General features: G+C 42.0%; 1 protein-coding gene across 2 annotated transcripts; it reads left to right on the top strand.

Moving 5' to 3' along the window:
* Nucleotides 1–66: 66 nt before the first annotated feature.
* Nucleotides 67–26,315, top strand: mtus1a (microtubule associated tumor suppressor 1a). Of its 2 annotated transcripts, XM_041047414.1 has the most exons (15): nt 67–517; nt 2,846–4,975; nt 5,128–5,362; nt 6,725–6,958; nt 8,414–8,506; nt 9,107–9,226; nt 14,509–14,726; nt 20,072–20,138; nt 22,726–22,940; nt 23,158–23,263; nt 23,532–23,605; nt 23,719–23,814; nt 24,604–24,720; nt 24,833–24,930; nt 25,679–26,315. In XM_041047414.1, exons 2-15 carry the CDS (start codon nt 2,945–2,947, stop codon nt 25,911–25,913), a joined length of 3,939 nt encoding a protein of 1,312 aa, XP_040903348.1. In that variant the 5' UTR covers nt 67–517; nt 2,846–2,944; the 3' UTR covers nt 25,914–26,315. The 2 variants fall into 2 exon arrangements, with proteins under 2 accessions (XP_040903348.1, XP_040903350.1); XM_041047416.1 differs by lacking the exons at nt 67–517; nt 2,846–4,975; nt 5,128–5,362 and adding an exon at nt 6,272–6,418.
* The last annotated feature ends 1,648 nt before the right edge of the window (nt 26,316–27,963 follow it).

Genomic DNA, 27,963 nt, shown 5'->3' with positions numbered 1-27,963 from the left:
TTGGGAGTGGAACTCTATACTGAGTGCAGTCCCTAGCTAGACCTTGACATGCCTGCAGTGGGGAGTAGAGTGCAGCAAAGTCACTGTTAGTGTTTGACACAAGAACTCGTTGGAGAGACTGGCTGTCCACCACTGCAGTAGGCCTACTGGACTTGGTCGTGTTACCACAGAGAGAGGAGGGAAAAACAGACTCTAACTCCTACACAGGGGGCACCCACATTCAGCCTGTGATGTTACTGACGCACGGTTGATTCTGAACACGAGGAGGAAGGAGTGCTGGGACGGGGGCTGTTGATGTCTGGCTGAAGCAGACTCGCACACCGCTGCCTACTCAGTTGGCTGGATTTAGTGCTTTGGAAGGAGAGCAGTAATGAGATTGTCTCTGAGAGAGTAAGATGAGCTGGGTGAACCTGCAAAAACTGAGTGATCTCTGACGGAAGACAACAGGCAACACTGCTGACTGTGGAGACATTTTCTTCCTTGCTGGCATCACTGAATGGAGAGGACAAGAGTGGAGGTATTAATTTAGCTCACACTATAATTCATTGCTTATTTTTAGTGAAAGGTAAGGGTTGTAGTTCTGTTTAAAATTGTATTTTTCCTCCAGTGTGTCTTTGTATTTGTTGGCTCAGTGAGTTGTTGCTTGAATCTTGCAGATCATTTTTCTATAAACATTGGCAGCTCATGGTTTGTTTCAAGTGCTGTTCTTTACTAACACACTATGTCCAGTCACATTTTAACCAGTAAAATCACTGCTCTGCATCGTTGTGTGATGTAAGATACTGCAGTGGTCAGGGAGTGACTGTTCCTGTCAAGGTCCAATGTGCAAAGCAGTTTGCCAAGGCTACATACTTTCTTTGATTGCAGAGATTGTAATGTACAGTAAGGTTTTCTGTTCCTCTGCCTGTTAAACAAACATTTATATTTAGCTTGTTCGCAATGTTGATTAAAGAAGAGCTGCTTTAATATATCTATATCAGCAGTAGTGGTGAAATCCTTGTAAGGAAAAGAGTAGCAGTCAAAGAATATTTCATCTGAAGACTCATTCATGTATGTTGTGGTTGAGCTCTTTGTGGCCTGAGCTATAGGCACAGCCCCATACATTAATCACTAATCAACATTTTGAAGTGTGCATGCTTGGAGGTGAGGTCAGCCATAAATAGGGACACAGCCTTGAGCTTTTGTTGTGTTTTTTGAGCAAATAATGTTTTTTGCTTCAGGGAAATTTCCACAGAAATGTTGTATGAACTTTGAACCCAATTGCTCATTGTTAATTGATAATCTTACATTTGATAAAGTGAGTTTGCTTCCTCTGATAGGGTGTTTTGTTTTGAAAAAAAAAATCAATACGTTTCAGTCATTTGTAGGTTCTGTTGTAAATTCTCATTGAGTCAGTGTGTTAGTTGAAATTAGTTAGAAGTTTGTAAAGGTCGCTGACATTTAGGCTAAAAAACAGTGTAAATATTGGTTTCTGCACCTCAGGCTAGCTGCAGCTAGCTCTGGTACTGTCAGGTCTCTAGTGACAACAGATGTCATTGACTCTAAGCTGTTCAGTTATGTGACACACTAAGTGGAGCGTTGTTTGCCTCTCGATACATAGGGAAAGAAAAGGTTCATTTTGACACCCACGCTGCTCAACTGCTGATTATGTTTAGGCATTACTACCAAAGAAACCCCTATCCTGGCAGTCAAACGTGCAGACAAGCAAAAGACAAGCAGACCTCCACTCAAGATTAGAAACATGAGGTTAACATGGTGCATATTATGAGATGAACCCCCTCTCCAGTGTTTTTCTTGAGATGTGTAAGTCGATTGCTCTTTTGATTGTTTGTATTCTGTGTTTTGTTATGTGCATCCTGTGAATGTTACAGCCTCATTGATCCTGCCTGTCATTCCTCCACTAGTATAAACTACCTACGATGAAGACAAATGATGGTGTTTCATTCGTCCACCATTTCAGGGTGATTACAGTCAGGTTGGATTGAGCTATAAAACTGTACATGGTCAATTTTTTGCGATAGAAACATGTTTAGAATATTTATTGTTCTTCATAAGCTTACCTCAGATGTTAACATTTTCTTAAATGCACTAGCAGGTCTAGCGTCTGAATAATGGAACATTTTCAGACTGTTGGTGACTTGATACCTTAGTCTCTGGTGGTACGTACCACAATGGTGCTTTTGTTGTTGTAGTGGTTGGCGAGCTTAGTGTCCAGTCAGCTGAAGTAAACACAAAAGTACATGACAAAGCTGTTAATTCTGACATTTACTTCTCATACCAAACATCCATCTCATTTCTGAGTAAAAACATGACTGCTGGTCCATCCTCACGTTCAAGCTTTTATGAAACTATGATTCAGCAGAGACAGCAGCAACGGAAGTGGTTGTGATATTATCTACTCGCTCTCAGCTTCAGTGTAAAGTATACCCCATAGAAATGGAAATGGGAAAAGTAAAGTAAAACATAGCTTTAGAAAGGGTGCAGTTACTTAGGTAACCTAATATTTCAGCCTTGATGAAATTGCATTTTGCAGCACATAGCACAAGTAGGAGAGAATTTAGGCAGATTTGCACTACAGCATTCCCTAAGCATGTTCTTAATGAACTTTGTATTTTTAATTGATTTAAGTCATTATTAATTTGAATATTCAGGTCTTGTGACAATAGTCAATGGCAGCAACAGTTTGCCAGGATAATCCCAATCCTTTTTGTAGCCCAAAGAAAAAAATCTTTCACTGGAACATCCAGGCATAAGCCTGTTTTTCAGCCTGTTAGCTTACTGTGAAATTACAAAGATTATTTAGCAACATGGTTACAAAAAGTTGACCCTTTCCTTCTTTTCACAGATATTCATGCCTGATGATCTGATGGAATACATTGCTCCTAACCAAATGTGAGGTTATTAAGGGCGACTGAAGCAGGCAAAATTCCATCAGGATTCTAAAATGTCTAACAAGACATTCAACATGTCCACTGACCACGTTGAGAGCACTGTTCCTATGCCTCATGGAGGCCTGCTGCCGGGCCACTCTCCTGAGAGTCATTACTCATCCATGTCCCCGTCACCTGACTCCGACAGTAGTATTTCCAACTTGAGTGACAGAGAAGCCAGCAGCTCCCCCGACATCAACATGCTGGAGTGCTGCCTCAGTGAAGGATCCCCTGTGGATAACCCCTGCAACACCACCTTACCACAGGGTGATGTGTTCTGTGGTGTAAACACAAACCTGAACCAGACTTTTATTGCCACACCCGTTAATGGCAGCTTGAATTTCTGGAATAAAAACTTGAGTGCGATGAGCAACCAAGAGACAGGAGCCGAGATGTACCAGACTTTTAGTAAAATTGCAGAAGATGGAAGTAACACTGCAGTGACGTCCCCAGACTCTGCTGGGAGGGAAAGCCACCTGGGTTCATGTGAGACTTCCCGTAGAGGTTCCACTGAGAATGACTGCTGCTCCCTGAGCTCTGGGGAAATGGTGATAAGGAGAAACAGTTTTTGTCTGGAAGAACAGTCACTCTTAGTAGTCTCCTCCCTGGAGGAGTCATCGGTCTCTCCAGCTGCTGGCCATCCAGCACTGCCTGCTGAATCTAACTTTCTGTCAACCACCCTGCCAGATGTCTGTGAAAAATCTACAGAAAGAGCCATGGAGGAAAACATGGGCCATCCATGTCTTAGTATGACTTTCACTCAGCCAGACAACTTGGAGCTCCCCAACGAGGAGAATGACAGGGCAACATGCGACTCTCTTGTAGCTCTTCCAAGTGGGAATGAAGGAGGTCTTCTGATGACCTTTGTCTGTGAAACATCTTCTGGAGACAGTGGAAAGGAGGCTCAGTTTGCTAGTGTTGAAGCAGAGCTGTTGGCCCATTTCCCTGGAGCAATTACACCAGAACAAGGGAAGACTTTTGTTTCCACACTGTCAGCTATGCAAGAAGCTGACAAGGATATTCATACTTCCACTCCAGTGCAAAACACTGGGAACAAGATACCCAGCCTTCCCTCCTTTTCAGTGTCTCCCTGCACTGGAAATGCAAGCAGCCCAGGACTCCATCCTGTTAAATGCCAGCCAGTCCCCGTGACTCCTAAACGTTTGGTTGCAGGGCAGCCACCTTTAGCTGGCAAAGTCAAGAAAATGGAAATCAAGAAGTTTCCTAAGTCCGACTTGAGTAACATAAAATCTAAAGTTGTGACAAGGCCTTCGCGTCCAATGGCAGCCCCAGGCCCTGCTTTGCAACACAAACCATCACCAGTTAATGTAACTAATAAACACACTGAAGCACGTAAAGCGGCAACTATCAGGACTAGTCCTGCCAAGATAAGGGGCAGCACTGCAGTTGTCTTAACCCCCACTAAAATGGTCAGTGATACTCAGACACAAGTGAATACAGGGGCTGCCAACTTGGGTGTGACAGTGATACGGTCATGCGGACATACTGCTGTGGACGAACAGGGCAAGAGTAGGTGGTCCCCACCGGACCAGACAGCTGCCGGTAAACATCCTACAGCAGTCCAATGCAGCAGTGCCAGCTCTGAAACAGAGCAGGCAGCCTCAAGCCAAGTAGCAGACGCCTCAGTACATCACGCTGGCAACCAGACCTTCTGCTTCTCATCCTTAGAAAAATCCCTTGATAGAAGTGGCCAAACAGATCCCAAACCAGCTCCAAAGAAGGACATGTCAGACAAAATTGAGGTCAGGTCAGGCTCAGCTTCAGGCCAGGACAAGCCTCCTGTCTTTAAAACACGGCCTCGCTGCTCATCAGAGAGTTCATCAACATTATCAAGGCCACCCAAGGTGAAGAAAACAACAAGGTCCTCAACAAGCTTTATCATTCCCAAAGATGACAGCCACCTGCAGCCGTCCAAACCAGAGAATCTGAACTGCTCCTCCCAGAATAAACAGGACGTACAAGCTGAGGCCACAAAGGGACCTGCTGAAAACTCTGCTAGAGCAGTTAAGAAGATCAGCCTGTTGGTGAGTATGGACTTATTTTTAACTACTGTTAATTAATTTCTTCTAGCTTTTTTCTATAATGCATATCAAATATTTTAGAGGAAAGAGTTGCAAAAATGCCTTTAGAGTAGGACACATAAAGATTTGGCTGGAGATCTCTGCTCTCTTTGCAGGCAGAGTCCAGCAAATCCACAGCAGCAGGAGCCTCATGGGGTGAGAATAAGACCAGATTTCGAGGACGACCATCTCCTAGACAAACAAGAGGAGCACCACATTCACAACTTCCAACTGTCAGTCCCAGACCAACCACTCTGTCCACCAGGCAGAGCCAGGGAACCCGGGGCAGGGATGAATGCAGGGCCTCCAAACCTGTAGTGACACCCCAGTCCAAGCAGAAGAGCATTACAGGTAGGAATCATCATTGTTGGGCAGTGTTAAATACACAGTGTGCTGCATTGATATCCACTTAAACCTGTGAGAGTTCTTCGTTTGTAGAGGGGAAAGTTGACCTGCTGTCAGTAAATAATCATTAACAGTAGGTCACAATCAATACCCTCATAAGTTCTGCGACCTGCCTTTGACTAAGCAGAAAGCTAATGATTTCCTAACTATTTCCTCTGCTGTGTAAACAAAGAGAATTGTGTAATAGGTCTCTTTAACCCTGTGCATAGTGAAAACTGAGGAACTGACTTGGACTGTTCTTGAAGTGCCATTTAGAATTAAAGGCAGCACCAGAGGTACATGGTTTTGCTGGGGGCTGCATGTGCTGCAGCTGATACAGCAGGATCCTTCAAATTAACATGTTAGAGGATTGCGCTTTATACTCTTCAAATGACAAAACAAGTAACAACAATAGCAAACATTTGTGATATATTCACTAGCTTGTGGCCAGTATTTCAGGAAAGCAAAAAGTTATTTGTTCTATGGAAGTTTACATTTGCAGATCTGTGTTTTACCTAGACCTGCTGTGGTGAACTAGAATAATTCAGATTGTAGTAAAGCTGTCTCCCCATCAGAGGGTGACATTAAGCAGTTCTTGTAATAGACCTGCTGTTGTCCTGATGAGCTCAGCTATGATCAGCAATGATCCACAGGAACAGTGTTGGGTACAGATGTCACCTCCGGTCTCTTGTCCAGGCCTTGAGGATAAACAGCCAACTCCCTTTGCCCCACTGCTCTTCATAGTAAGAGGAGTCCTGGGGAAGGAGGGGGACTCTTCCTCTGATGGGAAGCCATCTGTTTGAGTGGAAAAAGAAGGGGAAGGAAAGGGAGGTTTTGAGATCACCAATATTGTTGAAGTCAGAACACAATGTTTGAAACGAGCACCCTGAGCACAGTATAAAGCAGTAACCTTCTCATGCTCTGGCTACACAGACATTCCACCGGGATACATTATTTTGCTTTAACTGCAGCATTTTGTTTGATTGATCCAATCTGACATGTTTGATGTTGTGAGTAAGATAGGTAAGTTTAAAATGGATGAAGGAAGGTAAGCTTCCAGAGATCATTTTTCATGTATTCATATTTTCAATGTTTTCTGTGCTTTTAAATATACTTTTAACTTTAAATTGACCTTGGACAGATGTTTCTAAAATATCTAGTGCACAGCACCCATACTCCTCCCGTTCATGAGAATAAGATGGGTTGGTTTATTAGGCTTGAAGTAGTCTGAATTATGTCAGTAATGGAGCTCAGTCTGTGTACTTGTTCTCAATAAAGAGCTTCATGCTGCTGACCTCTGATGTTTATTTGTGCTCCACTGCATCCCAGGCACTCAGAGAGCACAGGCAACGGGAGACCCATCCCTTGGAACTGCCTCAGCAGCAAGTATTAAGCCCCAGCTGAATGGATCCCGACCTCCTCAGATGTCCACTCGTCCCTATCTTATGGGGCCTCCCCCTACTCCCTCCTCTAGACTTCCACGCAAGACCCTGGGGCCATCCAGGAGCCTCACTGAGGCCAGTGTTCACAGTGAGCTCAGTGAAGGCTCTGGGAGTACACAAGGTGAGCCTGACAAGGATTTGACATTGTTTTTAGGAACAGGTTGCTCAGGCCACACAGGCTGTTATGTAAAGACAGAAAATCAGTTCATGCAGTCTGTTTCAGGGTCAGGCCACAGTTTTCATTGGGGTTTTTAAGGACACATCTGGATGAAGAGGGGAGGGGCTGCTGTTTTACACGGTGACCCACTTCAGGGCTGGGGTTGGATGAAAATCTCCACTGAGGCAAATCCTACTCTGATTTAATACCTCCACATCTGCCAAGATACAGGAGCTCGGCATCTTAAAACATAGCAACATTTTTCAGATTTCTTCATTTTAAGCTATTTCTGAACGGAAGTAAAACATCTTTCAAATCTATCAAAAATATCTGACTGAATAAGTTGAACTCCAGCCTGGTGTCAACATATCATTCAGCATTTTTGCTAAGCTTTGAATGGTTCTAATGAGAACTTTATGTGTTATGTGTGTTATTTTCTGGCTGATGTACGAAGAGAAGGACCACTGTTAGACAGTGGGCTCTCTTCCACCCAGCATCCTCAACAGGATGCAGGTCTGTGATTGGCTGAGGAGGCCTGTTTTCCAAACTGTGGGACCCCCCCCCCCCACCCCCCCTTGTGTGGTTGTCAAGGCAACGGGTTCTATTCCACTCTAGTTCACACACAGCATTGCCTGGAGGAGACAGAGCAGACACTGAGAGAGATACACTACAACTGATGTCGTCTGAGGTGGATAAAAGGAGCAACTTCTTTTTTTAAATTGAAAACAAATGGCTGGTTACACAGGACTTAGAAGCTGCACCTGGACTGAATTTCCAGCTCAGGTTTTCAACAACTCCTCTTTGATGGCACAGGGCACTGCATCATCCAACTGTGATGTTACCCTCATGACATGTCTGATCATTGGATCCTATCGCTTTTGTATCATCCCTTTGTTAGCTGCATTTAATGGAAAAGACAGAAAGCTCTGGAGAAGTAAGTGAGACTGGAAATTGAATCATAACTGGGGTTGAATCTGTAGCTGAAGAACACTGGCATGGCACTGGGGAGCATTTAATCCCAGTGCATCATCCAAAAAGCACTGTGTTCATTTTGTTTCTATGACAACAATATCTTGACAACAAATCACCACCACTGTTGTATGATAGACTAGCACCGCCCATTTGTTTTTTATTACTGTCTGTGTTCTAGCGGCCACATACTCTCTCTCATCATTGAGAACAGTTGAAAAAGATGCTGGCGCTGGGAGCGCTGTATGGACTCAAATCAGTTTTGTTCAAAGGACTTAAACATTTGTTCTGCATTCTAAATATTCATTCAGTCATATGTTTAGAATTTTGATTCTGTATTTGCTGCATCTTGCAATAGTAAATTTTGTCATGATGGTCAGATTAACAGTACCTTTTCTTAATCTAATTTATATTATTTTTCCTTAATTCCTTATTCCTTGTATGTTCCAGTTTCTGGAGGAACTGCACATAAACAAACCCCACTGAAATCTGTTGTGCTGAAGGCAAAGCTCATCTCAACACCTGGAAAAAACACTGGACAAAGTGAGATCACACCTCTACACAAACACGTACACACATTTATTATTATTATTATTATTATTATGATGATGATGATGATGATGATGATGATGATGATGATGATGTATAATTTTAGACTTGGTATTTCCTTTCTCACTACCTGTACCTGAAGTCATTGAGCTTAGATTTTGATCAGATTTAGGCCTCCCTTTGTGAACACCCTTTTGTGGGGTCAACTGTGAGTGAGACCACATTGTGTTTTGCATCTTTTATCAAATCCTCATACTATGATAAGGAAATGGCCCTGTTAAAGCTCAAGTAGATTGAAAGTGATTAAACCTTACCAAAACACTCAACTACAAAAAAACCTGTCGTTACTTCCCTAATATTGTGTTAATCTCATTTGGTTAGTCCTGCTTGATTTTGATTGGATTAAATTACTTCTGTCTTTGTTGGCTAATTTAACAGTACGTTTGATCACCAAAGGCGTGATACACTGAATTACCTCTGACTTAAAAGCCATCTGCGGTTCAGCACTCTTGGTCACTTTCCAGTGTTCCTGCTACATTATGGTCCAGATGAACTCTCGCCTCTTTTCTCTCCTGGATCTTCTGCTTGTAACAGCTCTGACCACAGCGTGCAAGCCTGCTGCTTCCACCAGTAAAGGAGCTTCAAATTCTACAGTCAGTTCTCTGAAAAGAACAGTTTCTGCAAGACATGTTCGTAAAGCTTCAAGTGGACCTGGTAAGTGTTTTCTTTGTTTTTTGTGTTTTTGACAAAGCTTGTGCTTCTAATAAAATTGTATACATTTGATTTATTATATGTTATACCTGTTTTAGATATATATTTACATGGCTTGTCAAGGGTTATAGGCTTGACTTAATTGGTGAGGGGCACACAATGGCTGGAAAAAAGATTGGTTACTGAGCTCTCTATAATAACAGTATAATATACAATTATATAAAATAGAAATGCTAATTAAGCCTTGATATTGTTAATGCACTAACCCCACTTCAAATCATATTTTAGTTTTCTTAATAGACCTTATATTTTGATAACAAATGTTATCATTCTGCAAAGAGCACTATTGTCTTCTTCATTCTCTTTGACTGATGTTCAACTCTAACTGCTCTATCATCTAGCCCTGAGTGGTGTCAGTAAAAGTGCAGTGTTTAGAGGTTTTAATAACAAAATGAAGCATAAACTATAAAAGTGAGGGAGATTAAATTAGATAGAGATTTTGAAAAGTTAGGTGGTCATTGGTCATTGGACCTTGTGTTACTTTAGAAAATCAGATGTGGTTTCTTATCACAGTCGTTCACACGTGTTTCCTGTAAGCAATCACACTAAAGGTTTAATGTGTGCACTCGTGTTTTCTTGGCTGCCTTCCTGTCTTTTAGAGTGTCATTACAGTCTGTTTTACAGAAAATAGATGAAAAATAGCCTGCATCATATGCATGTTGTTTTGAGTCTTGTATTAATCATGGTTCACAGTCACAGTTGAGGACACATTTTAATAGAGAGCTGTGCCAGCCAAGCTGTTCCACAAACAGCTCATCAGACAAAACCTTGCCATGAGTAGACAGACATCTCTTGCCGTCCCACTGGCGGTGACACTGGGTAAGAGAGTAAATGGGAGGAAGAGTGGGGGGCTTGTTTGAATTCTCATTGGCTGCAGCTATTCTGTTCGCTCCTCCCACCCCATCCCCCTCCGCTCTCTTCTCTTCTCCTAGCATCTTGGCTCTGCTACAGCACCGCCATCATCAAGCTTGGAGATGCTGCTTTGCTCTTCTGTGAGAGATTCATGTGTTTGGTGAATAGCTGAAGCTTTGCTTTACCAAGAGGATTAAGAGGATTTTTACTTTTTTTTTTTGCCCTTATCAGATTTATCAGGCTGTGCCACAAACCACTGGCCAGCCTTTAACCCTCTCTGTGTATTCCAGCCTCTATAGCTGGGAATTAGATTTTCAGTTGGGCGACCTGCCATGCCTTCACTTTTTTCAAGGCTTTCTCAGTGGAGTAACTCTTACTGCTTTTTATTGATTTATTTATTTTCTGCCAGTGCTCCTCAGTGCTGCTGTCACCTAAGGCATGATACACTGATTCACACCATGGCGTGTGGTTCATAGCCAGCATCAAGCTCCTGGATTTGGGCATTGTGGGTTTTTTTTTAAGTAATTTTTATCTAAAAACTGTGACTGTCTTGCTTGTTTTTGAGAGATGTTATGGTCTCCGAAGCTCTCCCTGTCAAACATCCATGTGCGTCTGACAGCAAAGGGTTTACTCCGAAACATTCAGCTGCTGTCAGGATGCAGGAAGAACACTGTGGTTTTCCGAGCAGGTCTGTTGGTTATTTCTATGTTAAACATTTCTGTTATTACTTGTTATGATTTTGCACTTGCTTTGCATTATGATATTTAAGCCAAGCCCATCAGTGTTTGCCTCTCAAGTAGACCTGTGCAGTTAGCTGATTCTGAAATCTATTTTTAGCATGGCTGTTTACTTGTTGTCGGCAAAGCAGGAGGTTCATCTTTCATTTACCTACCTTAGTCACTTACACGTTTGACCCCAGGCAGAAGTATTTTAGGAAACGAATCTTGAATTCAGAAACAGCTTTATTTAAGCAAACATTACGCTTTCTTCATTTAAGTCATTTTGACATTTCAGGATGGCTTGCATTATTTTTGTGGCCACCATTTATACAGCTGTGTCAAAAATGTACTTCATCTTGCTGTCTTGCTCAGTGGAGCACCCAGTGCTCCTGTTTCACCCTGAGATATACCACGGTTATTTTAGTTCTTGGTCTCTAGGTTGAACCATGGGGACCTCGTTGTGGTTGTTGAACAATATTGTGGAAACACTGCAGCTTTTTGTGGTTCCCACATTATTTAAAGCATTTTTCTTTTTTTGAAAGGTTGCAACCAAATATGATAACTTAGTTTTACAGTCTCATTAGGCTTACTAATGAAATGGGATTATCTCTTACTTGTTTAAACAAACAAAAGCATAGACTAAATTTGTTCAAAAACAAAGACTCTTAGTAAGATGTCATTGCGGTCACGATTGTATCACTAATTATCTGTAAAATTTAATCAGTTAATTGTACATTAATATTAGACAAGTGTCCAGTAAGCAGCACTCCGACAGTTATTATCTGGTGTTTTCTCTACCAAGCGCTAAAACAAGTGCATGATTGTGAGGGGTCTCATCACCCATCATGCTTTGTGCTATGGTGTGACATCTCCTTACAGCAGCAGAGCAATATGCTGCGGAGTCACTAAATCACTCGGTATTTGATGTAAAGTGTATGAGTTGAATGGGTACAAAATGATTCTTCAGGCCTGGGAGGCAGAAAAAGATAAAGAGGACAACATGTGTCATCTACCCTGTTCAGATACTTTGATGGAAAGAGCTGCGGGTCCTCTGTTGCCAGGGGAACAGCAGTCAAATTGAGAGACAGCTTGTGTGCTTATATAAAGTCAGATTCATTTGGAAAGTGCAGATCTGTGTGTTTATGAAAAACAAAGACCACATTACAGTTACAAATACTGCTAAAATAGGAGACTATAAAGCCGAAACATGTTTGCTCATGTGCAAATGTGTATTTTCCTTTTTGTGAGTAGATTAGAATTACACATAACAGACCTCAGAAGTAATGAATATCTGAACGAAGCAAATACAGGATTATCCTCTGTAGCCTGAAAATCACATTGAATTATCATTTCATCTCATTTACTATTGGAATTTCTGAACCACTGCCAACAACTTAGCTTTTCTCAGAGGTCCAGAACCCAGCGACCTGTTTAGACCATCTTGAATAATTTAAATAGGCAAGAGCATGAATTTTTATGTCCACTACTGGTCTTGGACGTAAGCACAACCCATTCCTTTTTATACAGATGGTGAAAGAGGCAACTGCTTTTTTTTTAATGACCTAGGAAGGCAAGCAAAAGACAAACAACAGTAACTATATTTAAAAGATTAAGACCTTTATGAAAAGAAAATGAATGAAGGATTAAATGCTGTCACATTACAGCAAAAGATTCACATGCTGCTCACTTACAAATGCTTATTTTTACCAACATGTTAGTTGCACCATCACAGAGACAAATTTCAAATTTCCACAACATACATGCGGCTCAACAGCTTGAGTCTGTCCTGGAGCTTAGCTTTGATCTGTATGCAGGCGTGTTTGTGCTACATATAGGCCGTGATACACCCTGAGATGATTTCTCTTTGTGCTCTTTGCACAACCAGCAGAGGGCGTCCTGATTTAAAGAAACCCTTTAAATTAGGACACCCTCCTAACTGCAGCATCATCAAAATGATTGGAAGTTGATCAGCAAAGCTCAGCTGTTTGTTTGGCTACAAAATGATTTAAATTGTTCGCCAAATTTAAGCAGTAAAATTCTGAACTTTCCTGTCAACAGTACAGTTAATTGTGTGCCTGGTTTTGTCAGTTATACCTTCCATCTAGTTCCAGTGGAGTGTTAATGCTTTATTTGTCTTAAAGGCTGTGCCCGTCTCTCATGCTGAACTGTTTACTTTGGCTGTGAAACACATAGGCCACCAGCTTTGAGGTGAACACTTCAGGGTATAGAGCTGCATAAACTCAAGTTAGTCTGTTGCACAAATGCAGCATATAATTATTCAGATAAGATGGATCTGACTGGGATCTGACTGTTTATTATCCTGTTGTCTCTTAGAAGGTACTAGTGTTACTCCACGGTTTGGTTTGGAGTTTGCTTCCCTTAGTCCTTCACAACAGTGTTCAACTTTGTTGGGCCAGCCAGGAGTGTTCTGCAGTTAATGTGTTTCCCCAGTCAGGTCAGTGTTGATCAGGGCAAAACAATGTTCAGTGTGCCACTGTTCACTGAGCAGCTCCAGGATCAGCTGTCTGCAGTAAGCAGGAAAGGCTTTTCCTTTTCTTAGACTGAGAGAATTCTCTTCACTGCCAGTTGAAACTGTGAGGTGCTTATTTTGAAAGACATCTGAGTAGCTTTAGTATTATTGTGCTCAGAAAATGTTGAGATCCAATAGTTGCATGCAGGTGTTATTCTGGGATGTTATGATGCTCTCAGATGATACCCTGCTTAGTGCATCTAAGTTTAGTTTGAACATACTCCAGGTTTTGCGACTCATAAAGGATGTGAATATAAACACTACATGGGCAGGGGTGTGGCCACATAGTAGCTCACTATTTTGCATTCAGCTAGCCTTAAAGTAAATTTATGATGTGATTAACTGTTGGAGTTATATCAATATTTGTTTTGTTTTTTCGCTTATTAATCTTAATTTGATCTAACAGCTGTCATGTAAGACTCAGTCAGAGCTCAGTGAGAATCCCCACAGCCTGCTAATGGTACAGTATATACAACTCATTAAACCTGGTATTTCTGATATGCCTCAGGCTACGCTCACTGCTGTGTTGCATAACAATCACTACACACTCTCCAAACAGACAAACTTATTTCAAAGCAACATCTTTTCCACAGGTGTCCAATATCAATGTTAAACCCTTTTTAACTGTCATTGGCAGTGAGATTGTGAGATTGGTGCTCCTCTGTTCTGATTTTGCAGCAATGTGAGTGGCAGAGCAAACAGACTGTTCTTCATTAGTTGGATTGATGGTGGCTGTTTTACAGGGGTGATGTATTTATAAAGCTGTTGTAAATCAGATCTACAGTAGCATGGCCTCGCTAAAATAAGCTGTCCTTGGTAACCTGTGTCTGCAGAGCGCTACATTAAATTAGGATATGGAAAACTAATTGCATTCAGAGCATCCATTTTTGTTTCTTGACTGTTGGAGGAACAACACTGCGAATCATCAGACTGTCTGCTTGGACAGAACAGTTCTGGACTGCAGAAATAGCATGGACTTTGACACCGGAGCTTGCTGTATCTGTGACCCTGACAAAAGTGTATGGGGGTGGGTGGTACTGCTGTTGGACCAGCCGCAGTGGTTATGGAGGAGGGTATGATGATGATCAACATTGTCACGACACTCAACACATGTTCTTTCACAGTGGACAAGAACAAACCCAAGGCCAGCTCCCACCAGCAACACCCTCAGCAGCAACCATCCCGACCAAACCAGAGTCATGGACCTCCGGATGTGGTGCCAGCGAGTGTCGCCAAGGGTGAGAGTAAGGACCAGAGCATCCAGCAGCTCAGAGGACTCCTCGCAGCCAGTAACTGCAGATTTGAGGCAGTCGCCATCGTCTTGCAGCAAGTTTTGACTAAGGTAAGAAAATTATTACATTACATTCTTTTTACAATACACATTATCTAAACATCAGACAGTTATCTATGATGGATCATAATATCTTTCCAACTAGTGGAAACCATGTCCATAGATTCAAAAAGTTCACTCCATTATGCAGAACTTTAAGTTACTTGATTTTAATTAGTCTTGGCTTTGACGTGCATATTAAAAACAGCCATTCATCGAAGTATACTCTTGATCTTAGTATTTTTTTAAGGTATTACCTCTTTACATCTAAATTTACACTAAAAGTCTGAATTTATCTTTAAATAATCACCTTGGATTACAACTACAAGTGTTGCAACATGAAATCCTGTGTGTTAATACATGGGAAACCAAAAGGCATTTCTATTCTATTTCTAGCAACAGCATGGAGAGTGAGGGGCTGCACACACAGACAGACTTGGAAGTTGTCCAACATGAAACAGCCCTATTGTTGTTACGTTGTCCGAACTGAAGTAATCCTAGATCAAACCTTTGTTTAAGAGCTGTTTAATTATGACTTTATTTTTTAGCGGATCAGTTAAAATGTGTGCTGCATCTGAAAAGAGGTGTCATGGTCTCCTGTTCAAACAAATGTCTTGTGAAGACTGTGTCCAATATCTAAATGTCTAACAGAAGTCTTTCAGTTATACTTAGGTGTAGTTTCCATAGATTCATAGGTTATTCGGGTAGGCAAGCATGTTTTTTAAATATGGATGTTTAAAATTTGTGTTTGTTTTGGATCTGTTTTAATAGTGGCACCATGTGATTGGCTTCCAGGAACCCGTTGCCCCAAGGGATTATTTTTCCCACAGTGCATTACAAACAGGCTTGTGCTTTCAGCTACCCTCCACTCGACCCCAGCCATTGTACTCCCTCATTTAGTGCTGTCAAAGTAAAATTATGATGCGGTCCTTGGAGTTTATTAAATATTTGTACATCAGGAGCCCCATATTCAAATATAAGTGAATTATGTAATTCAGTTAAATTGGCTTAATGTAATTAGCAAAGATTTATATCTGCAATTTACCATAAACCTAGAGGAAAGAATCAGATACTCTGTTACCCTATTTGAGTATATAAAATTTCACAAGCTATTTCAGACCCTTCGGTTAACTTTAGAAATGTCCTTGTCAAATATTTTCACACCATATATGTTGTCAGTACGTAATGAAAGACGATGATTGAGTAAAACAACTGGAATGTATAATCCAAATATAAATAATCCACATATCATAATTACAGTGCTCGGTGTGCCAGTGTTGAGTTATCTCCATAAAGTTACTTTGTCCTCATCTTCAATTTACAAGGACACAATCATTTTTCTAAAAGACCCTGACACTTGTTAACACTTGACTTGTTTTGAATTCAAAGATCAAAGTCTAAGTGAGAAACTACAAAGCACCATTTTAGATGTTTACAATAAACCCTGAATCTTACAGTTCAGTGTTGTTCATTAAAAGATATGATAGCCTGATACTCTGAGGGGATTCATGACGCATGTGAGATTTGATCTTGTCCTCCACTCTTCATTATTCCCTTGTGAACATAGCCTTTTGCATGGACAAGTAGCAGCAGCCGTCAACAAATTCATCCCCTGCTAGTCCTCTAGTTAGTTAGTTAGTTGTATGACAGGTATTTGAGTTACCATCTTTCTTCCTTGTGCTTTGAAAATGGGTTTAATATTATTGTCAAATGAGGCCTGATTCAGGGGACCAGGGAGCATGTCTGCCAGGATTTTCCTTTAAAGGCTGCTGGGATCTTGCCATCATTTATTTGCAGTGGCTCCACTGGACCCTAGTCGACAATGTTGCTATGCACATGTATGAGGTTGTAAGTGTCTTTTTTTCAGTTAGCTGTTAGCTATTTGATTCACAGGTCACCAGGTTGGTGCAAGGGAAAAATCATGTTTCACTCCCTGCTGTAAGCTGTGCTTGGCTGAGAAACCATATACATGTTGCGACTTCTTCTGGTTGGTCGAGGCACCTGTGCAGACTGGTGTATATCCTCGGTGTGCTTTACAATAAATAGTCCTGTTGAAGTTTTGTTGCTGCCAAGTTGACAGAAGTGGCTGGTGATTCCATTCCTATGTTCCAAAGTTCTTCAACAAGCTGTTGTTGTAGTGCTGTACTTGAGTTCTCTGCAGCTGAGAACTGTCTCACTCAGCTGTGATGCAGAAAGTCACTCATGCATTTACTGCCTTTAGCCTAGATTACAGCAACTCCCTTTACTCCTGGCTCACTGCGAGTTTGACACCAGACAGATCTCTTGTGGCAGTGCTCTGGATTGCTCCAGTTGTGACAGAGTTTGGATCAGTCCAGTTTTAGCCTCGGTGAATTATGTTGTTCCTTAATTTCTTCTGCCAGTTGCACTGCCCACATTATCAAAAATAATGGTATTCTCCTTAGACGTTTAGAGGCTGACTTGGGAGCATTTTTGCCTGTTGTATCAGAAAGCCAGTAGGAACTTATTTGTTGAGAGTAGTGTGGAGAGAGTTGACAAATGGATATATGCAGTCACGCAAAACAAAGCTGGACTAAAATTTGTTTAAATAAATCAGATGCTGGCCCATGCAATGTGACACCTAGTATTTAAGGCGCAGTGTGTGATCTCCAGTCACTGATGTTTGACTCATATCCCTTTGTTTTGGTGACAGGATTGTGAAACGGATTACATCAACAAATAATAAAAAACACAGCATGTTTGTTCCTCTTTGGTGGAAAAGCAGCTGTCTCAGCTGCACTGACTCAACTTTAGCCACAGCATGTTTGCTTTCTTTCACCCCCTCCACTGGAGCCAATGGTTCTTACGGACACTGATACAAACAGTATCTGAGACACACTTAACACAAATGGCATTTAGTCTCAAAAGATTATTTCAGTACACTAAATTACCAAATGTGTGTAGCAGGTGTATCAGTGGGTGAGCATGTGCATGTAGAGCACAGTGGTATCTGGTGGCCACTCATGAGGCCAAGAATAGGAGACTGGACATTACCATCATAGTGTGGGAATGTCCCAGCTGTTGACTTGATATGGTTATGAACAGCAGCCAAACACTAAGCAGGGACTGCACACTGTTTCTTATCATCTGTTTGGATGGAGTGTGTAAGCACTGGACTGGGTTTGTCACACCTTCTCTCACAGAGACAATGCAGTGAAACAAGTTGTTCTGAGTGTAGGAATGGAAGCACATTCTGAATAACCAGAAAAAGGATTCACTGCCTGTCTTTGTGCTACTGGCTTTCTAATATTCACGATATCTCCAGGAAACTGGAACCTGATCTGAAGCAATTAATCATTGATCTTAGTCAACCATCAAGTGTTATTCTACACCTGATATGATGTCATCATAATATACAGGGGGGACATGTCTACTCTTTGGACCCGGCTAGATATTTCTTAGCACTGCAGAGGCCTTACCATTTGATATCTGGATGGACAATGGATATCAAATTAAAATCCCAGAAGTATGCACATCTTAACAAAGACTAATTTCAAGTATTTTTAGCCTAAACATATTTTGACAATGAAGTTTACTAATGATGTTTCCAGTGAACATGTGTATTTTTAATTGACAGAAACTGCCCACCAATAATCAGCATGTTTTTTGGAATCTGGAAGAGAAAATGGTTAAATCACACCATTAAAAAATGATTTTAGCTGTAGCCACAAGCCTGTATAAGAGACACCTGTGAGCTGGAAACAAATACCTGTGAATGATCAGTTTACCTGTGGATGGGGAGCAGTTGCCCTCCTGACTGAGCATGATCCATCATAAACAAGGTAAATGGTGGAAACCAAACACGATCCCAGTTTTGATACAATATACGATACAGCTCAGCTCCAGTGACAAAGAGATTAATTTAATTCATATATCATCATTTATTTATTTCTGGTCAAGTATTGCCCATGAAGTATTTCTGATACACTCTGGAACATGATTGGATATATCATAATCCAACTGGAAGTAACATATCATTTTCACTTATTATATACATTGACTATCGAGTCAATGTCTTACTGACACAGAATCTGGAAATTTGATCTGTCACTGCATCCTATCATCTTGTGATGGAGAGATTGTATCATGCAGCCTGCAGTACATTGAATGGTAACGGCGCAGAGGGGTGAGGGGATGATTTAATGTAGGTTTGGATGAGCGGTGGGGGATGGTAGTAATGAAACCTCTCCATGTATCCCCAGGGAAGGTCACCGCGCAGCACAAGTCCTGCTCCATCAGCCCGATGTCTGACAGCTCTGTGCAATTTATCTGTTTGCTCCACTCTTTCAGTGCTGTCTTAAAGTGACCACACTTTGCTGGTGAGGAGGCTGTTCTCATGCACACTGTAGCCTGCCCCTTTTATTTTTTTTAGGTGGAATACGGTAATGCACTCTGCAGTCACTCACCACAGCCAGTGAAGCGGCTTTTTCAGTCCTGCCTCAGATGTTGTCAGAGCAGTCTGGGAGGAGGTGTGTGTGGAGGTGGTGCGTCCACCTGGACCACTGGTTTGTCGTGGAGTGCTGGGTCTCCATAGCTGGAGGGGGAGACTCCCACGCCCAAGCCTCAGCGTGAGGCTGGATCATGGGCTGTTCTGGCAGCAGAGCGTGCCTTAGTGCGCCCTGCGCTGCAGAGAGGGTAACTGGCTTCTATGCTGTTCTGTTCTGTGGTGTCTGTAGTGAGGTATAGATGCAGATCTGGGCTACAGTAGAACAAGGGTGGAATATTTTAGATTTTCAAAACTGGTCAGTGAAATGATGTTTGACTTGTCCTACTTGGTTATTTTGTCTTATGTTCATAATGGAGTTATGCAGGCTGTGTGATGCACTCTGTAATGTATTAGCTTGTATATGTGAATCAGCATAGTAAGAGAAAGGTAGTGGACCAGAGGTAAACAGTTTTTGGATAATCAGTGCGTCAGTTTGATTTTGAGCAGGAGCACTGCAGCTACAGCACAGCCTCCTCTTTACTGCAAAGTGAGTCAGTAAAGGAGTTAGGCTGAGGGAAAGCATGTAGTGAGACTGACAGCGTGAGTTGAATGTCAAGTTTTCCTTTAATCCCCCTTCCCTTATCCCTGCTGATGGTTTCTCTTTGTTAGCTACTGTTGCTGTGTCTTTAGTGTGTTTGCTCATATCCTATTAGGAAGACTGGATGAATACGATGATTATTTGTCAGGGTGTTGCCCTGACAGGACCTGAGAATTACTGTTCAAATTCATAATGCTGTAATACTGACTGTGATGATTTAAGGTTTGCTGTGTTAACACAAAGGTCTGTAAAAAAAACAGGTCAAATTGACACCCTCCTGAGCATGTTTATGACTGTTTACATTTTTCTCTGCAGCGCGATGAAGCCACGAGGCAGTGCAGGGAGCTGTCCCAGGAGCTGGTCAACCTCCGAGGAGATCTGGGTGAGTTAGGTCACCTTGGACTCACACTAGCTGTGTTTGCAGTGGTTATCACCAAAAGTACACACTCCTGATACAGGGTTTGCTTTTACTGTGTCTTTCTAATGTGTTTTTTGCCCTTTTGGATTATTCAGTGTGCATGACAACATTGAGAAACATTTTGGATTATGTTTACTTGGTGCACTCTTTTGGTTGCTGGTGCAGTTATTGATCTGAGTCACTGGTACTTTATTGTTGGCGTTTATAGGATATGTTAGGCATTGTTCCACATTCAATGCCTAACATTCAATCACCCATTAAATTTCAAAAATTCCACTGGACTGTCAGTCATGTCCTTCAGTTTGTTAGATTTAAAACAAGTCTTTATTTAATACGAATAAAATAGTCAACACCATGGAAGATCCAGTCATATCTTACTCTTGTTTGATTTTTTCCACCACATAGATATTCCCTGTCATTCCTCCTCCACTTGTTAATGACTTTCTCCTCCACTGAAAATCAGACAAATATTTGACAAGACGTGTATCTTTTAATTGTTGCTGAGTAATGTGGTATCAGCCCGTTTCCCAGGGAGTGGCAATCTGACCTCTGACCCCACAGAGGAGGGGCTTCCACTGGTGGAATGCCACACCACCCGAGGCCTTGTGAGGGCTTAGAGACAACGACCCATGTTTTATGTCAAGCCTGAGTGCCGTCACGCAGAATGGCCACGCACACACAGACACATGCACGCTCAAACATGCTTTCACTCAGCGGCTTTCATCTCTGTTACTTAAGGCAGCCGTAGTGTTGTAACTCCTCCCCTCCCTCACAGCCTCAGGACTTCCACATGATTGCTCTTATATCCTGAGTGCTGTTATATCTGCGCTTTAACACATTCTTCACTTCAGGGAGACTGTGAGACCTACACTGCCCTCAGGTCGACCTTTCCTATTCCTTTTGCATTATGTGTATTAAAAAATGTTCAGAAGTCCAATGGCATTCTTATAAGTGCATTTTTAGCTTGTTTCGTCTTCAGGCTGTGTCTCTGCCTGCTTTCCAAGTGATCTCACTCCTCCTACAGCAATAAATTCAAGGCCTGGGCCACATCCAATAGTATGATTTGACCACACCCCATTTGTTATCATTCCTCATATGTAAAATTTACAACTAAAAGGGATCTGCCTGTTTCAGCATCTGCACTAACGGTGAGGTTTTCCACATCCCACCATCCAAAATGCACCTAACTCTGGATTATTCTCCATTCCCATACCATATGAGCCATGAGGTGTTTTTGCAGGGTGGATTTGGACTAGAAAGGCTCATATGACCGGATCTCTGTTACACATGCTTGCGGAATGCCGGGCTCCGTTTGTTGAGCTGTACATGCCAAAGTGTGATAGATAGTCCCTGTGTTGGCTTGGCCTCTGTTTGCTGATCTGCTGCCATTATTCCTCTCTCCGCAAGGTGAATCTTCAAGCTCATGCACTGCAGTGGCATTTCTTCATAGTGTAGCTCAGTATTTAGCTGCGCAGAAGAAGCAGCTCTAGCACTTCATTCATATCCAAACAGCAGCAGGGACACTCACCATGACAAATAAACAACACAGTTTGAGACTTTGTGCACGACAAAGTAGTTCAGCATTATAGATAAACACATTTCAAATGCAGCATGTGGCTCTCGTGGCTAACGAGGGGAATCTAAATATGTGTACAAGAAGACAAAAAAAAAAAGCCGTTCAGAACTACTTTTTGGTAACCATGAATCTGTGAAAATTTACCTACCACCCATGTTGTAGCATAGCAGAGCAACATCTGGACTCGGTCTTATTTTACGCCCACTATTGAAGTTTTACATAGTTTCAGGTTTTAAGTAGTTGTGGTTTATTGTCATACCATGTGTTTAAGACCAGGTGTCTGAAGGAAAGTCACCTGCTAAACATGACGGAGGAGTTGTTTCTTGTTGCTCACTCTTACTGCACACCATCACTGTGACTTTGCAAAGTGGTCTGAGGTCCGCTGCCAGCTGCTGGGTATCGACAGTGTTTGTGCACAGCCACTTAAACTGGAGACAGGTTATGGACTTGGTCATTGTCACCGACTCCAGAGCAGATATAAACACTTGATGATGGAAACAGTTGGGAAATAGTGAGACCAGTTTACAGAACAAAAACAAAAGCCACCAGTTGCACAAAATTAAAAATAGCAAATTACCAACTGTGGAAAGGAGAGGAGTGCCTGATTTGAGAAATCTGTGCTACCGGTTTCAAGATATTGTGAAAGTATCGAGACTTGTTGCCATATCTTTATCTGTCTATAAATAACTGCAGTGTAGTTGCAGTTAAGTGCAAGAGGCACCTCCCCTTGAAAGTCAGTTTTTCCATTCCTTTTTGGAGAGCAGTGGTGTCACACATTTACAGCAAGGATTACTTTGCTAAACAGAGGTTCCTCAGTGGACATATCAAATTTCTTACACGAGCAGTTACTAATACACATTTTCCTCAGACCTTTTTTTTAATGACTATCACACAGTCCACACAGCTGCATGTAATCACTGAACATCATGCAAATGTCCTGTCACTGTTTTTCTTCTTTCTGTTTTTGTTGCCCAGCTTGCTCCATCCATTCATCCGAGCGTTTGGAGAAGGAGAAGGAGGAACTGCGTGTTGCTCTGGAGGATGCGCTGCAGAAACTGCAGGAGCAGCACCAGAAGGACATGGCTGAGCTGGAGCACAGGCTACAGGCCTTCTATCAGGCTGAGTGGGACAAGGTCCACCTCACTTACCAGGAGGAGGCTGACAAGTGCAAGACTCTCATGCAACAGCAAGTCAGTCACTACACAAGCTTTCATTCTGATTTTGTGTTCTTAAATCGTTCATGTAGCAAGACTTAAATTTCCTCTGACGAGCCTGTATTCATTTAATTATTAAATTAAGATAAGATACCAGTGAAACATCTCATCTAATCATCTAAATATAATGTAATATCCAATTATTAGCAATGCTGTGTTTCAAAATGAAGTATGTCCTGTGTTATTTTGAAAGATGGGAGAGCTTCAAGCCAATCATGAAGCCATGAAGCTGGAACTGCAGAGCGGCCACGAAGAACAGCTGCAGTGTGTTAAACAGCAGTATGAAATGTCACTGGAAGGTGAGTGGACAGTGCTGGCACAAACTATTCAAACTCCATCCACTCTCTGAAGCTGCTTTTCGTGAGTTTATCTGAAACTGACTGAAGCAGGAAAAAGCTTTGAGTGTATTTTAGCTTTTGATACTCAGCCTCAGTGAACTAATGCATGTATAGTATAAATATGTTTTATTTGGACCATAACATGAAATTGTGATTAACCTTGACCTTTGTTGTACATTCTGAGTTTTCTGAAATGTTTCTAATGTCATGATACCTGTAAACTTTTCAGAGCTCAGGAAAGTTCACAATGTGGAGCTGCAGACTTTGGACAAAACTTTGAAAGACGCAGAATCTTCTCTCTCTGTAAGGTTCACTTGTTCCCTTTCCATGCAATGACATTAGAATAACTTACATTTTGATAAAGTCGGGCATTAAAACTTTACTCAGTGACTTTGCTGTGCTGTGTGCATCCACAGGAAAAGATTCAAGAGCTGACTGTGGAGAACAGTGCCCTAATAGAGAAGCTAACAGCAGAGGAGAACAGGAGGAAAGAGCTGGCCGAAAAGAGTCAGGTACTCTTATCTGTGCGCTTATTATAGCAGAGCTCCACTTTAGAAACATCTCATGACTCCAGTGCTGTTTACCCCTGAGCATAAAAGGTGGGAGATCCATGAAGCCAGTGATTACCAGAAAGATAGATAATCAACAGAAGCAAAAATCAATACATTTTCTTGAAAGACTTCATTCTTAAGTAACCCACAGCTTTCTGTTGGGTCAGTCAACCATTAACCGTTCTTTACTGTGTAAAAAAAAAAAAAAAAAAAAACAGTGTGAGCTTCAGCAGGTTAAGCTCTGCTGCATCGCTGTGTTAGCTACAACACCGCCCTCCCTCACTGTCCAGAGTCTACATTTTAATTTTCCCAGAGTGCTGCTGTACAGGGAGGCTGCCTCTCCTCATCAGTGTGGCTGCCACATGTACTCAGCACTCTGGCCTGGCACAGTGGATTAATTAAGGTAACTACCTCACATTACCCTGCCACTCCACATCTGTTATAGATAAATAAGAAGAGCAGCATTGGCAACCATATGTAGATGAAGGGTAGTTAAACACCACCTTTGAGCAGAACACATTATTTACATGTGTGTAATATGTGAGTTTTGTGTATGATACCTTTAACATCCGCAGTCTGATTGTCCCTGTGAGCCCCGGGCAGGGAATATTTTGTAAATGATTAACGGCGCCCTCTGTTGTTCTGGATTTATGGCCACATGACACTTACAAGGCTTGCTCTATCAATACTGTTATTTTTGAGGTCTTAATAATCCCTGAACATCTTGTCACCTCTTGCTTGTCCCTGCAGAAGGACTCCCACACCCTCTATCTGGAGCAGGAGCTGGAGAGCCTCAAAGTGGTGCTGGATATCAAAAACAAACAACTCCACCAGCAGGAGAAGAAGCTGATGGAGATCGACAAACTGGTGAGAACTGAGGCAGATGAAAACAAGTGCTGGGCATCAAGACAAGCAGCGTTCCTGACATAAAAACACTTGGATCAGTCAATCATTCTTCTCATCATTTTTTTTCCCCCAGACGGAGAAGAATGTGAAGTTGGATGAAAACCTTAAGAAGGTCCAGCAGGAAAATGAGGACCTCAAAGCCCGCATGGAAAGACACGCTGCCTTGTCAAGGTAAGATTTAACCAAATGAGCTCATATGGGTGTGGAGACCACCTGTCAGAGTCACTGCACTCTGTTAAGTGCACACTGCTCTGTGCCATAGACTTCCATTATTTTACAACAACTATTCATCATTGAGCCACAGTGTTACACTGGATGACATGTCCCTTCATTTTGATGACCATGGGTACTGTAATTTATTTTGAATAAATCCTACATTCACTGCCCTGCTGCTGTAAATACTAGAGCTCCATATGTGTATCAGCCTGTGGCTGAGAATTGTCCCCAACAAATAATAAGTGCTCTATAAATAAAGATTAATTTGTAAACCTATGTTCTCACAAAGCAACATCAAAACAAGCAGATCAAATGCATTATTATGTTTGACCTACAGTGCCCTACAGTGCCCTGACATTTTTAAATTATAAAAAACATTGAGGCCTCAGAGCAACACACATTCTGGGGAAGTTAGAAAATATTGAGATATAGATTCATGTTGTGGGTCTTTTCATAGGATTTGGGGCCAAATAACAAAAACTCAAATATTGCCAGCCTCATTCTGTGTTTCTTTCCAAAACAACCTGTTTAGTCTTAATTTTATTTGAGATATTTATTTATTTGGAATGCTTCATTTCTTCAAGCCGCCTGAGACCAAATACATCAAATAGAGTATTTTACTGTAGGTGAGAATTTTTCCGTCAAAGTAAACATTTATGCTCCAGGCCTTCTCTGACTTGTGTGATGTGTTGATGCACCACAGACAGCTGTCCACAGAGCAGGCCATGCTGCAGGAGTCTCTTCAGAAGGAGTCCAAGGTGAACAAGCGTTTGTCCATGGAGAACGAGGAGCTGCTGTGGAAGCTCCACAATGGAGAGCTGAGTAGCCCCCGCAAGGTGTCCCCCACCTCCACCTCCCCCTCCCCCTCCCACACCTTCAGCCTCCAGTCACCTCGCAGCTCCGGCCTCTTCTCCAGCCCTCCTGTATCACCCAGATAACGATGGGCCCCTGCTTCCATGAAGCAGACCCTCTGTGCGAGTTATCCCTCTAGAATTTGGAGCCATGTTTGTTTCCTGTTCGCTTAGCAACACAACAGCCTGACCATGGCTCCTTCAGGGTCGGATTAACTCTTTCTGTACAGAGACGCTACAGACTGTAAGAAAAAAAAATTGTTGCACAGAAGCACTTACTAAGCAAGGCCACCTTGTTCTTTGCCTTTCACATCTGAAACTATCGATGACAGAAAAGGAAAATCTCAGGACTTCTATGTAATGAAACACTATTTTTGTTACTTGTAGTTGTTGGCAGAGGCTTGTCTTTCCTGAAGCTCAGCACACGCACACATATAGTACATGCAGCAAAAAAAAAAAAGAAAATACACACATGCATGCATATGTAAACACATGTGCAGATACAGGCCTGCAGTGTGAGAGAGGACTCCTCTGTGTCTCTGGAGACCACAGCCATAGAAAGTCTGAATTCAGAACAGCGATGAATCCAGATGACATGATCCCTCCTCAGGGTGGATTTTTATTTTGAACATGTGTGGAATGAGGAAAAGTTTCTGTTGGATTCCTGCACAGCTAACTGCTCAGTGCTCACAGTCAACCTGTCATGGTACTAGCATCCCACAGCTAGTCAGCACACCTGTGCTGTACATGCCTCCATCTATATGGAGAAATGTACACACTCATATGCAGGCTGTTCTGCCCACAGTTCTCATGGGCATGTTCAGAATTTCCTTAATTTGTTATTTTCTGTAGTGGCAGTTTAAGTATCATCTCTGGCCTCCAACATGTTTTGTTCTTCACGCTTGTTTGTTTGACTAAGGGACCAATCCGAGTCTTTGTGCATGTGTTTGAGTCGTGTCAGTCACCCCTCACTGAAACCTCCTCCTAATTCAGCTTTAAATTCGGGGTCTAGACTGAAAGAAGCCTTGCTTATAAATGTCAGAGACACTGCGTCTTGGAAATGTCTCCGAAAGAGTATTTTGTTTGGAGTTGATATTATTGGTGTGTTGACCCAGTTTGAAATATGCAATTAATAAAGTCTTGTATTAAACCTGAAGTTTGACAGCTGCAAAATGGTCCATCAATGTCACAATTTGTTACCATTGTTTACGCCCTTGATTAATTTATTCAGATGAAGCTGTTAGAGAAATATTTTATTTTTCAGTTTTTCCTGGGACTGAAAAACCGAGCAGGTTTTACCTCCGTAGAATCACTGGAGTTAATATTCTCCATCAGTTCTGCCTTGTGACTGGACTAAACCACAAACATTTATATCCTAAGCTTAAGTATATTTCAAAATCATAACAACCAGCAACTATTCAGCAAAGTGGGAACCGCACCAGTTGTTTCATTGGAGCACAATGAGTTCTGGGCCTGCAGATCACATTCCACATACGGAGAGCATTAGGACGTCAGCCTGGCACACTGCTCAGCTTTAAACCAGATTCTCCTCCTCATGACATGCTGCAAAGCCAGAGCAAGCCTCCGACGGCTGCGGCTCTTTTCCAGCATCATTATTTCATTTAAATGTAGCGTAGAACTGTGATTAGTCAGTGATGTTTGATTAGGTGACCAACCCAACAGAGCGCCAGGAGTTAGTGCGGTTTGATGTTGTCTCTGTCATAATAAAGCACAGCATATCTGCCTCCACCACCAAAAACTTCAATCCCCAGGTACGAAATGCAAAGTGGCATCTAAATTAAATCTGAATGTTTTAATATTTGGTGAGTATAGCACTTGCCTTAGCCACTGCTTGCTGTCTAACATCGGTTCTACAGCATTTTGCACACTGAGAATCTGTATTAAAGCCAGACTTCAGCGGAGTATGGCACAAAGAAGTGTTATGAAACAGGTTCTGTTTTCCTCTTTCAAATCTCATCAAAATCCTAGAGATGTTCAGTAGATTTGAGGTCTGGTGACGGTGGAGGAAAAACCCTGCAGGTCTTGACTCTCTTCTTTTCCCTGGATCTCAGATAGTTGTGATTCATGTTCAGGCTCATTGTCGTGCTGTAAAATCCATCCTCTTCTCACGGCTTTG

Source organism: Toxotes jaculatrix, chromosome 10, assembly GCF_017976425.1.
Source record: "Toxotes jaculatrix isolate fToxJac2 chromosome 10, fToxJac2.pri, whole genome shotgun sequence".
NCBI classification, from domain to species: domain Eukaryota; kingdom Metazoa; phylum Chordata; class Actinopteri; family Toxotidae; genus Toxotes; species Toxotes jaculatrix.
The sequence above is the reverse complement of the archived record's forward strand: the minus strand, read 5'-3'. Positions and strand labels throughout refer to the sequence as shown.

Coding starts and splice junctions, on each gene's coding strand:
- mtus1a (XM_041047414.1), top strand. CDS start 2,945: ATGTCTAACAAGACATTCAACATGTCCACTGACCACGTTGAGAGCACT. Junction 23,264..23,531: donor GTATGAAATGTCACTGGAAG/GTGAGTGGACAG, acceptor TAAACTTTTCAG/AGCTCAGGAAAGTTCACAAT. Junction 24,931..25,678: donor AGACACGCTGCCTTGTCAAG/GTAAGATTTAAC, acceptor GATGCACCACAG/ACAGCTGTCCACAGAGCAGG.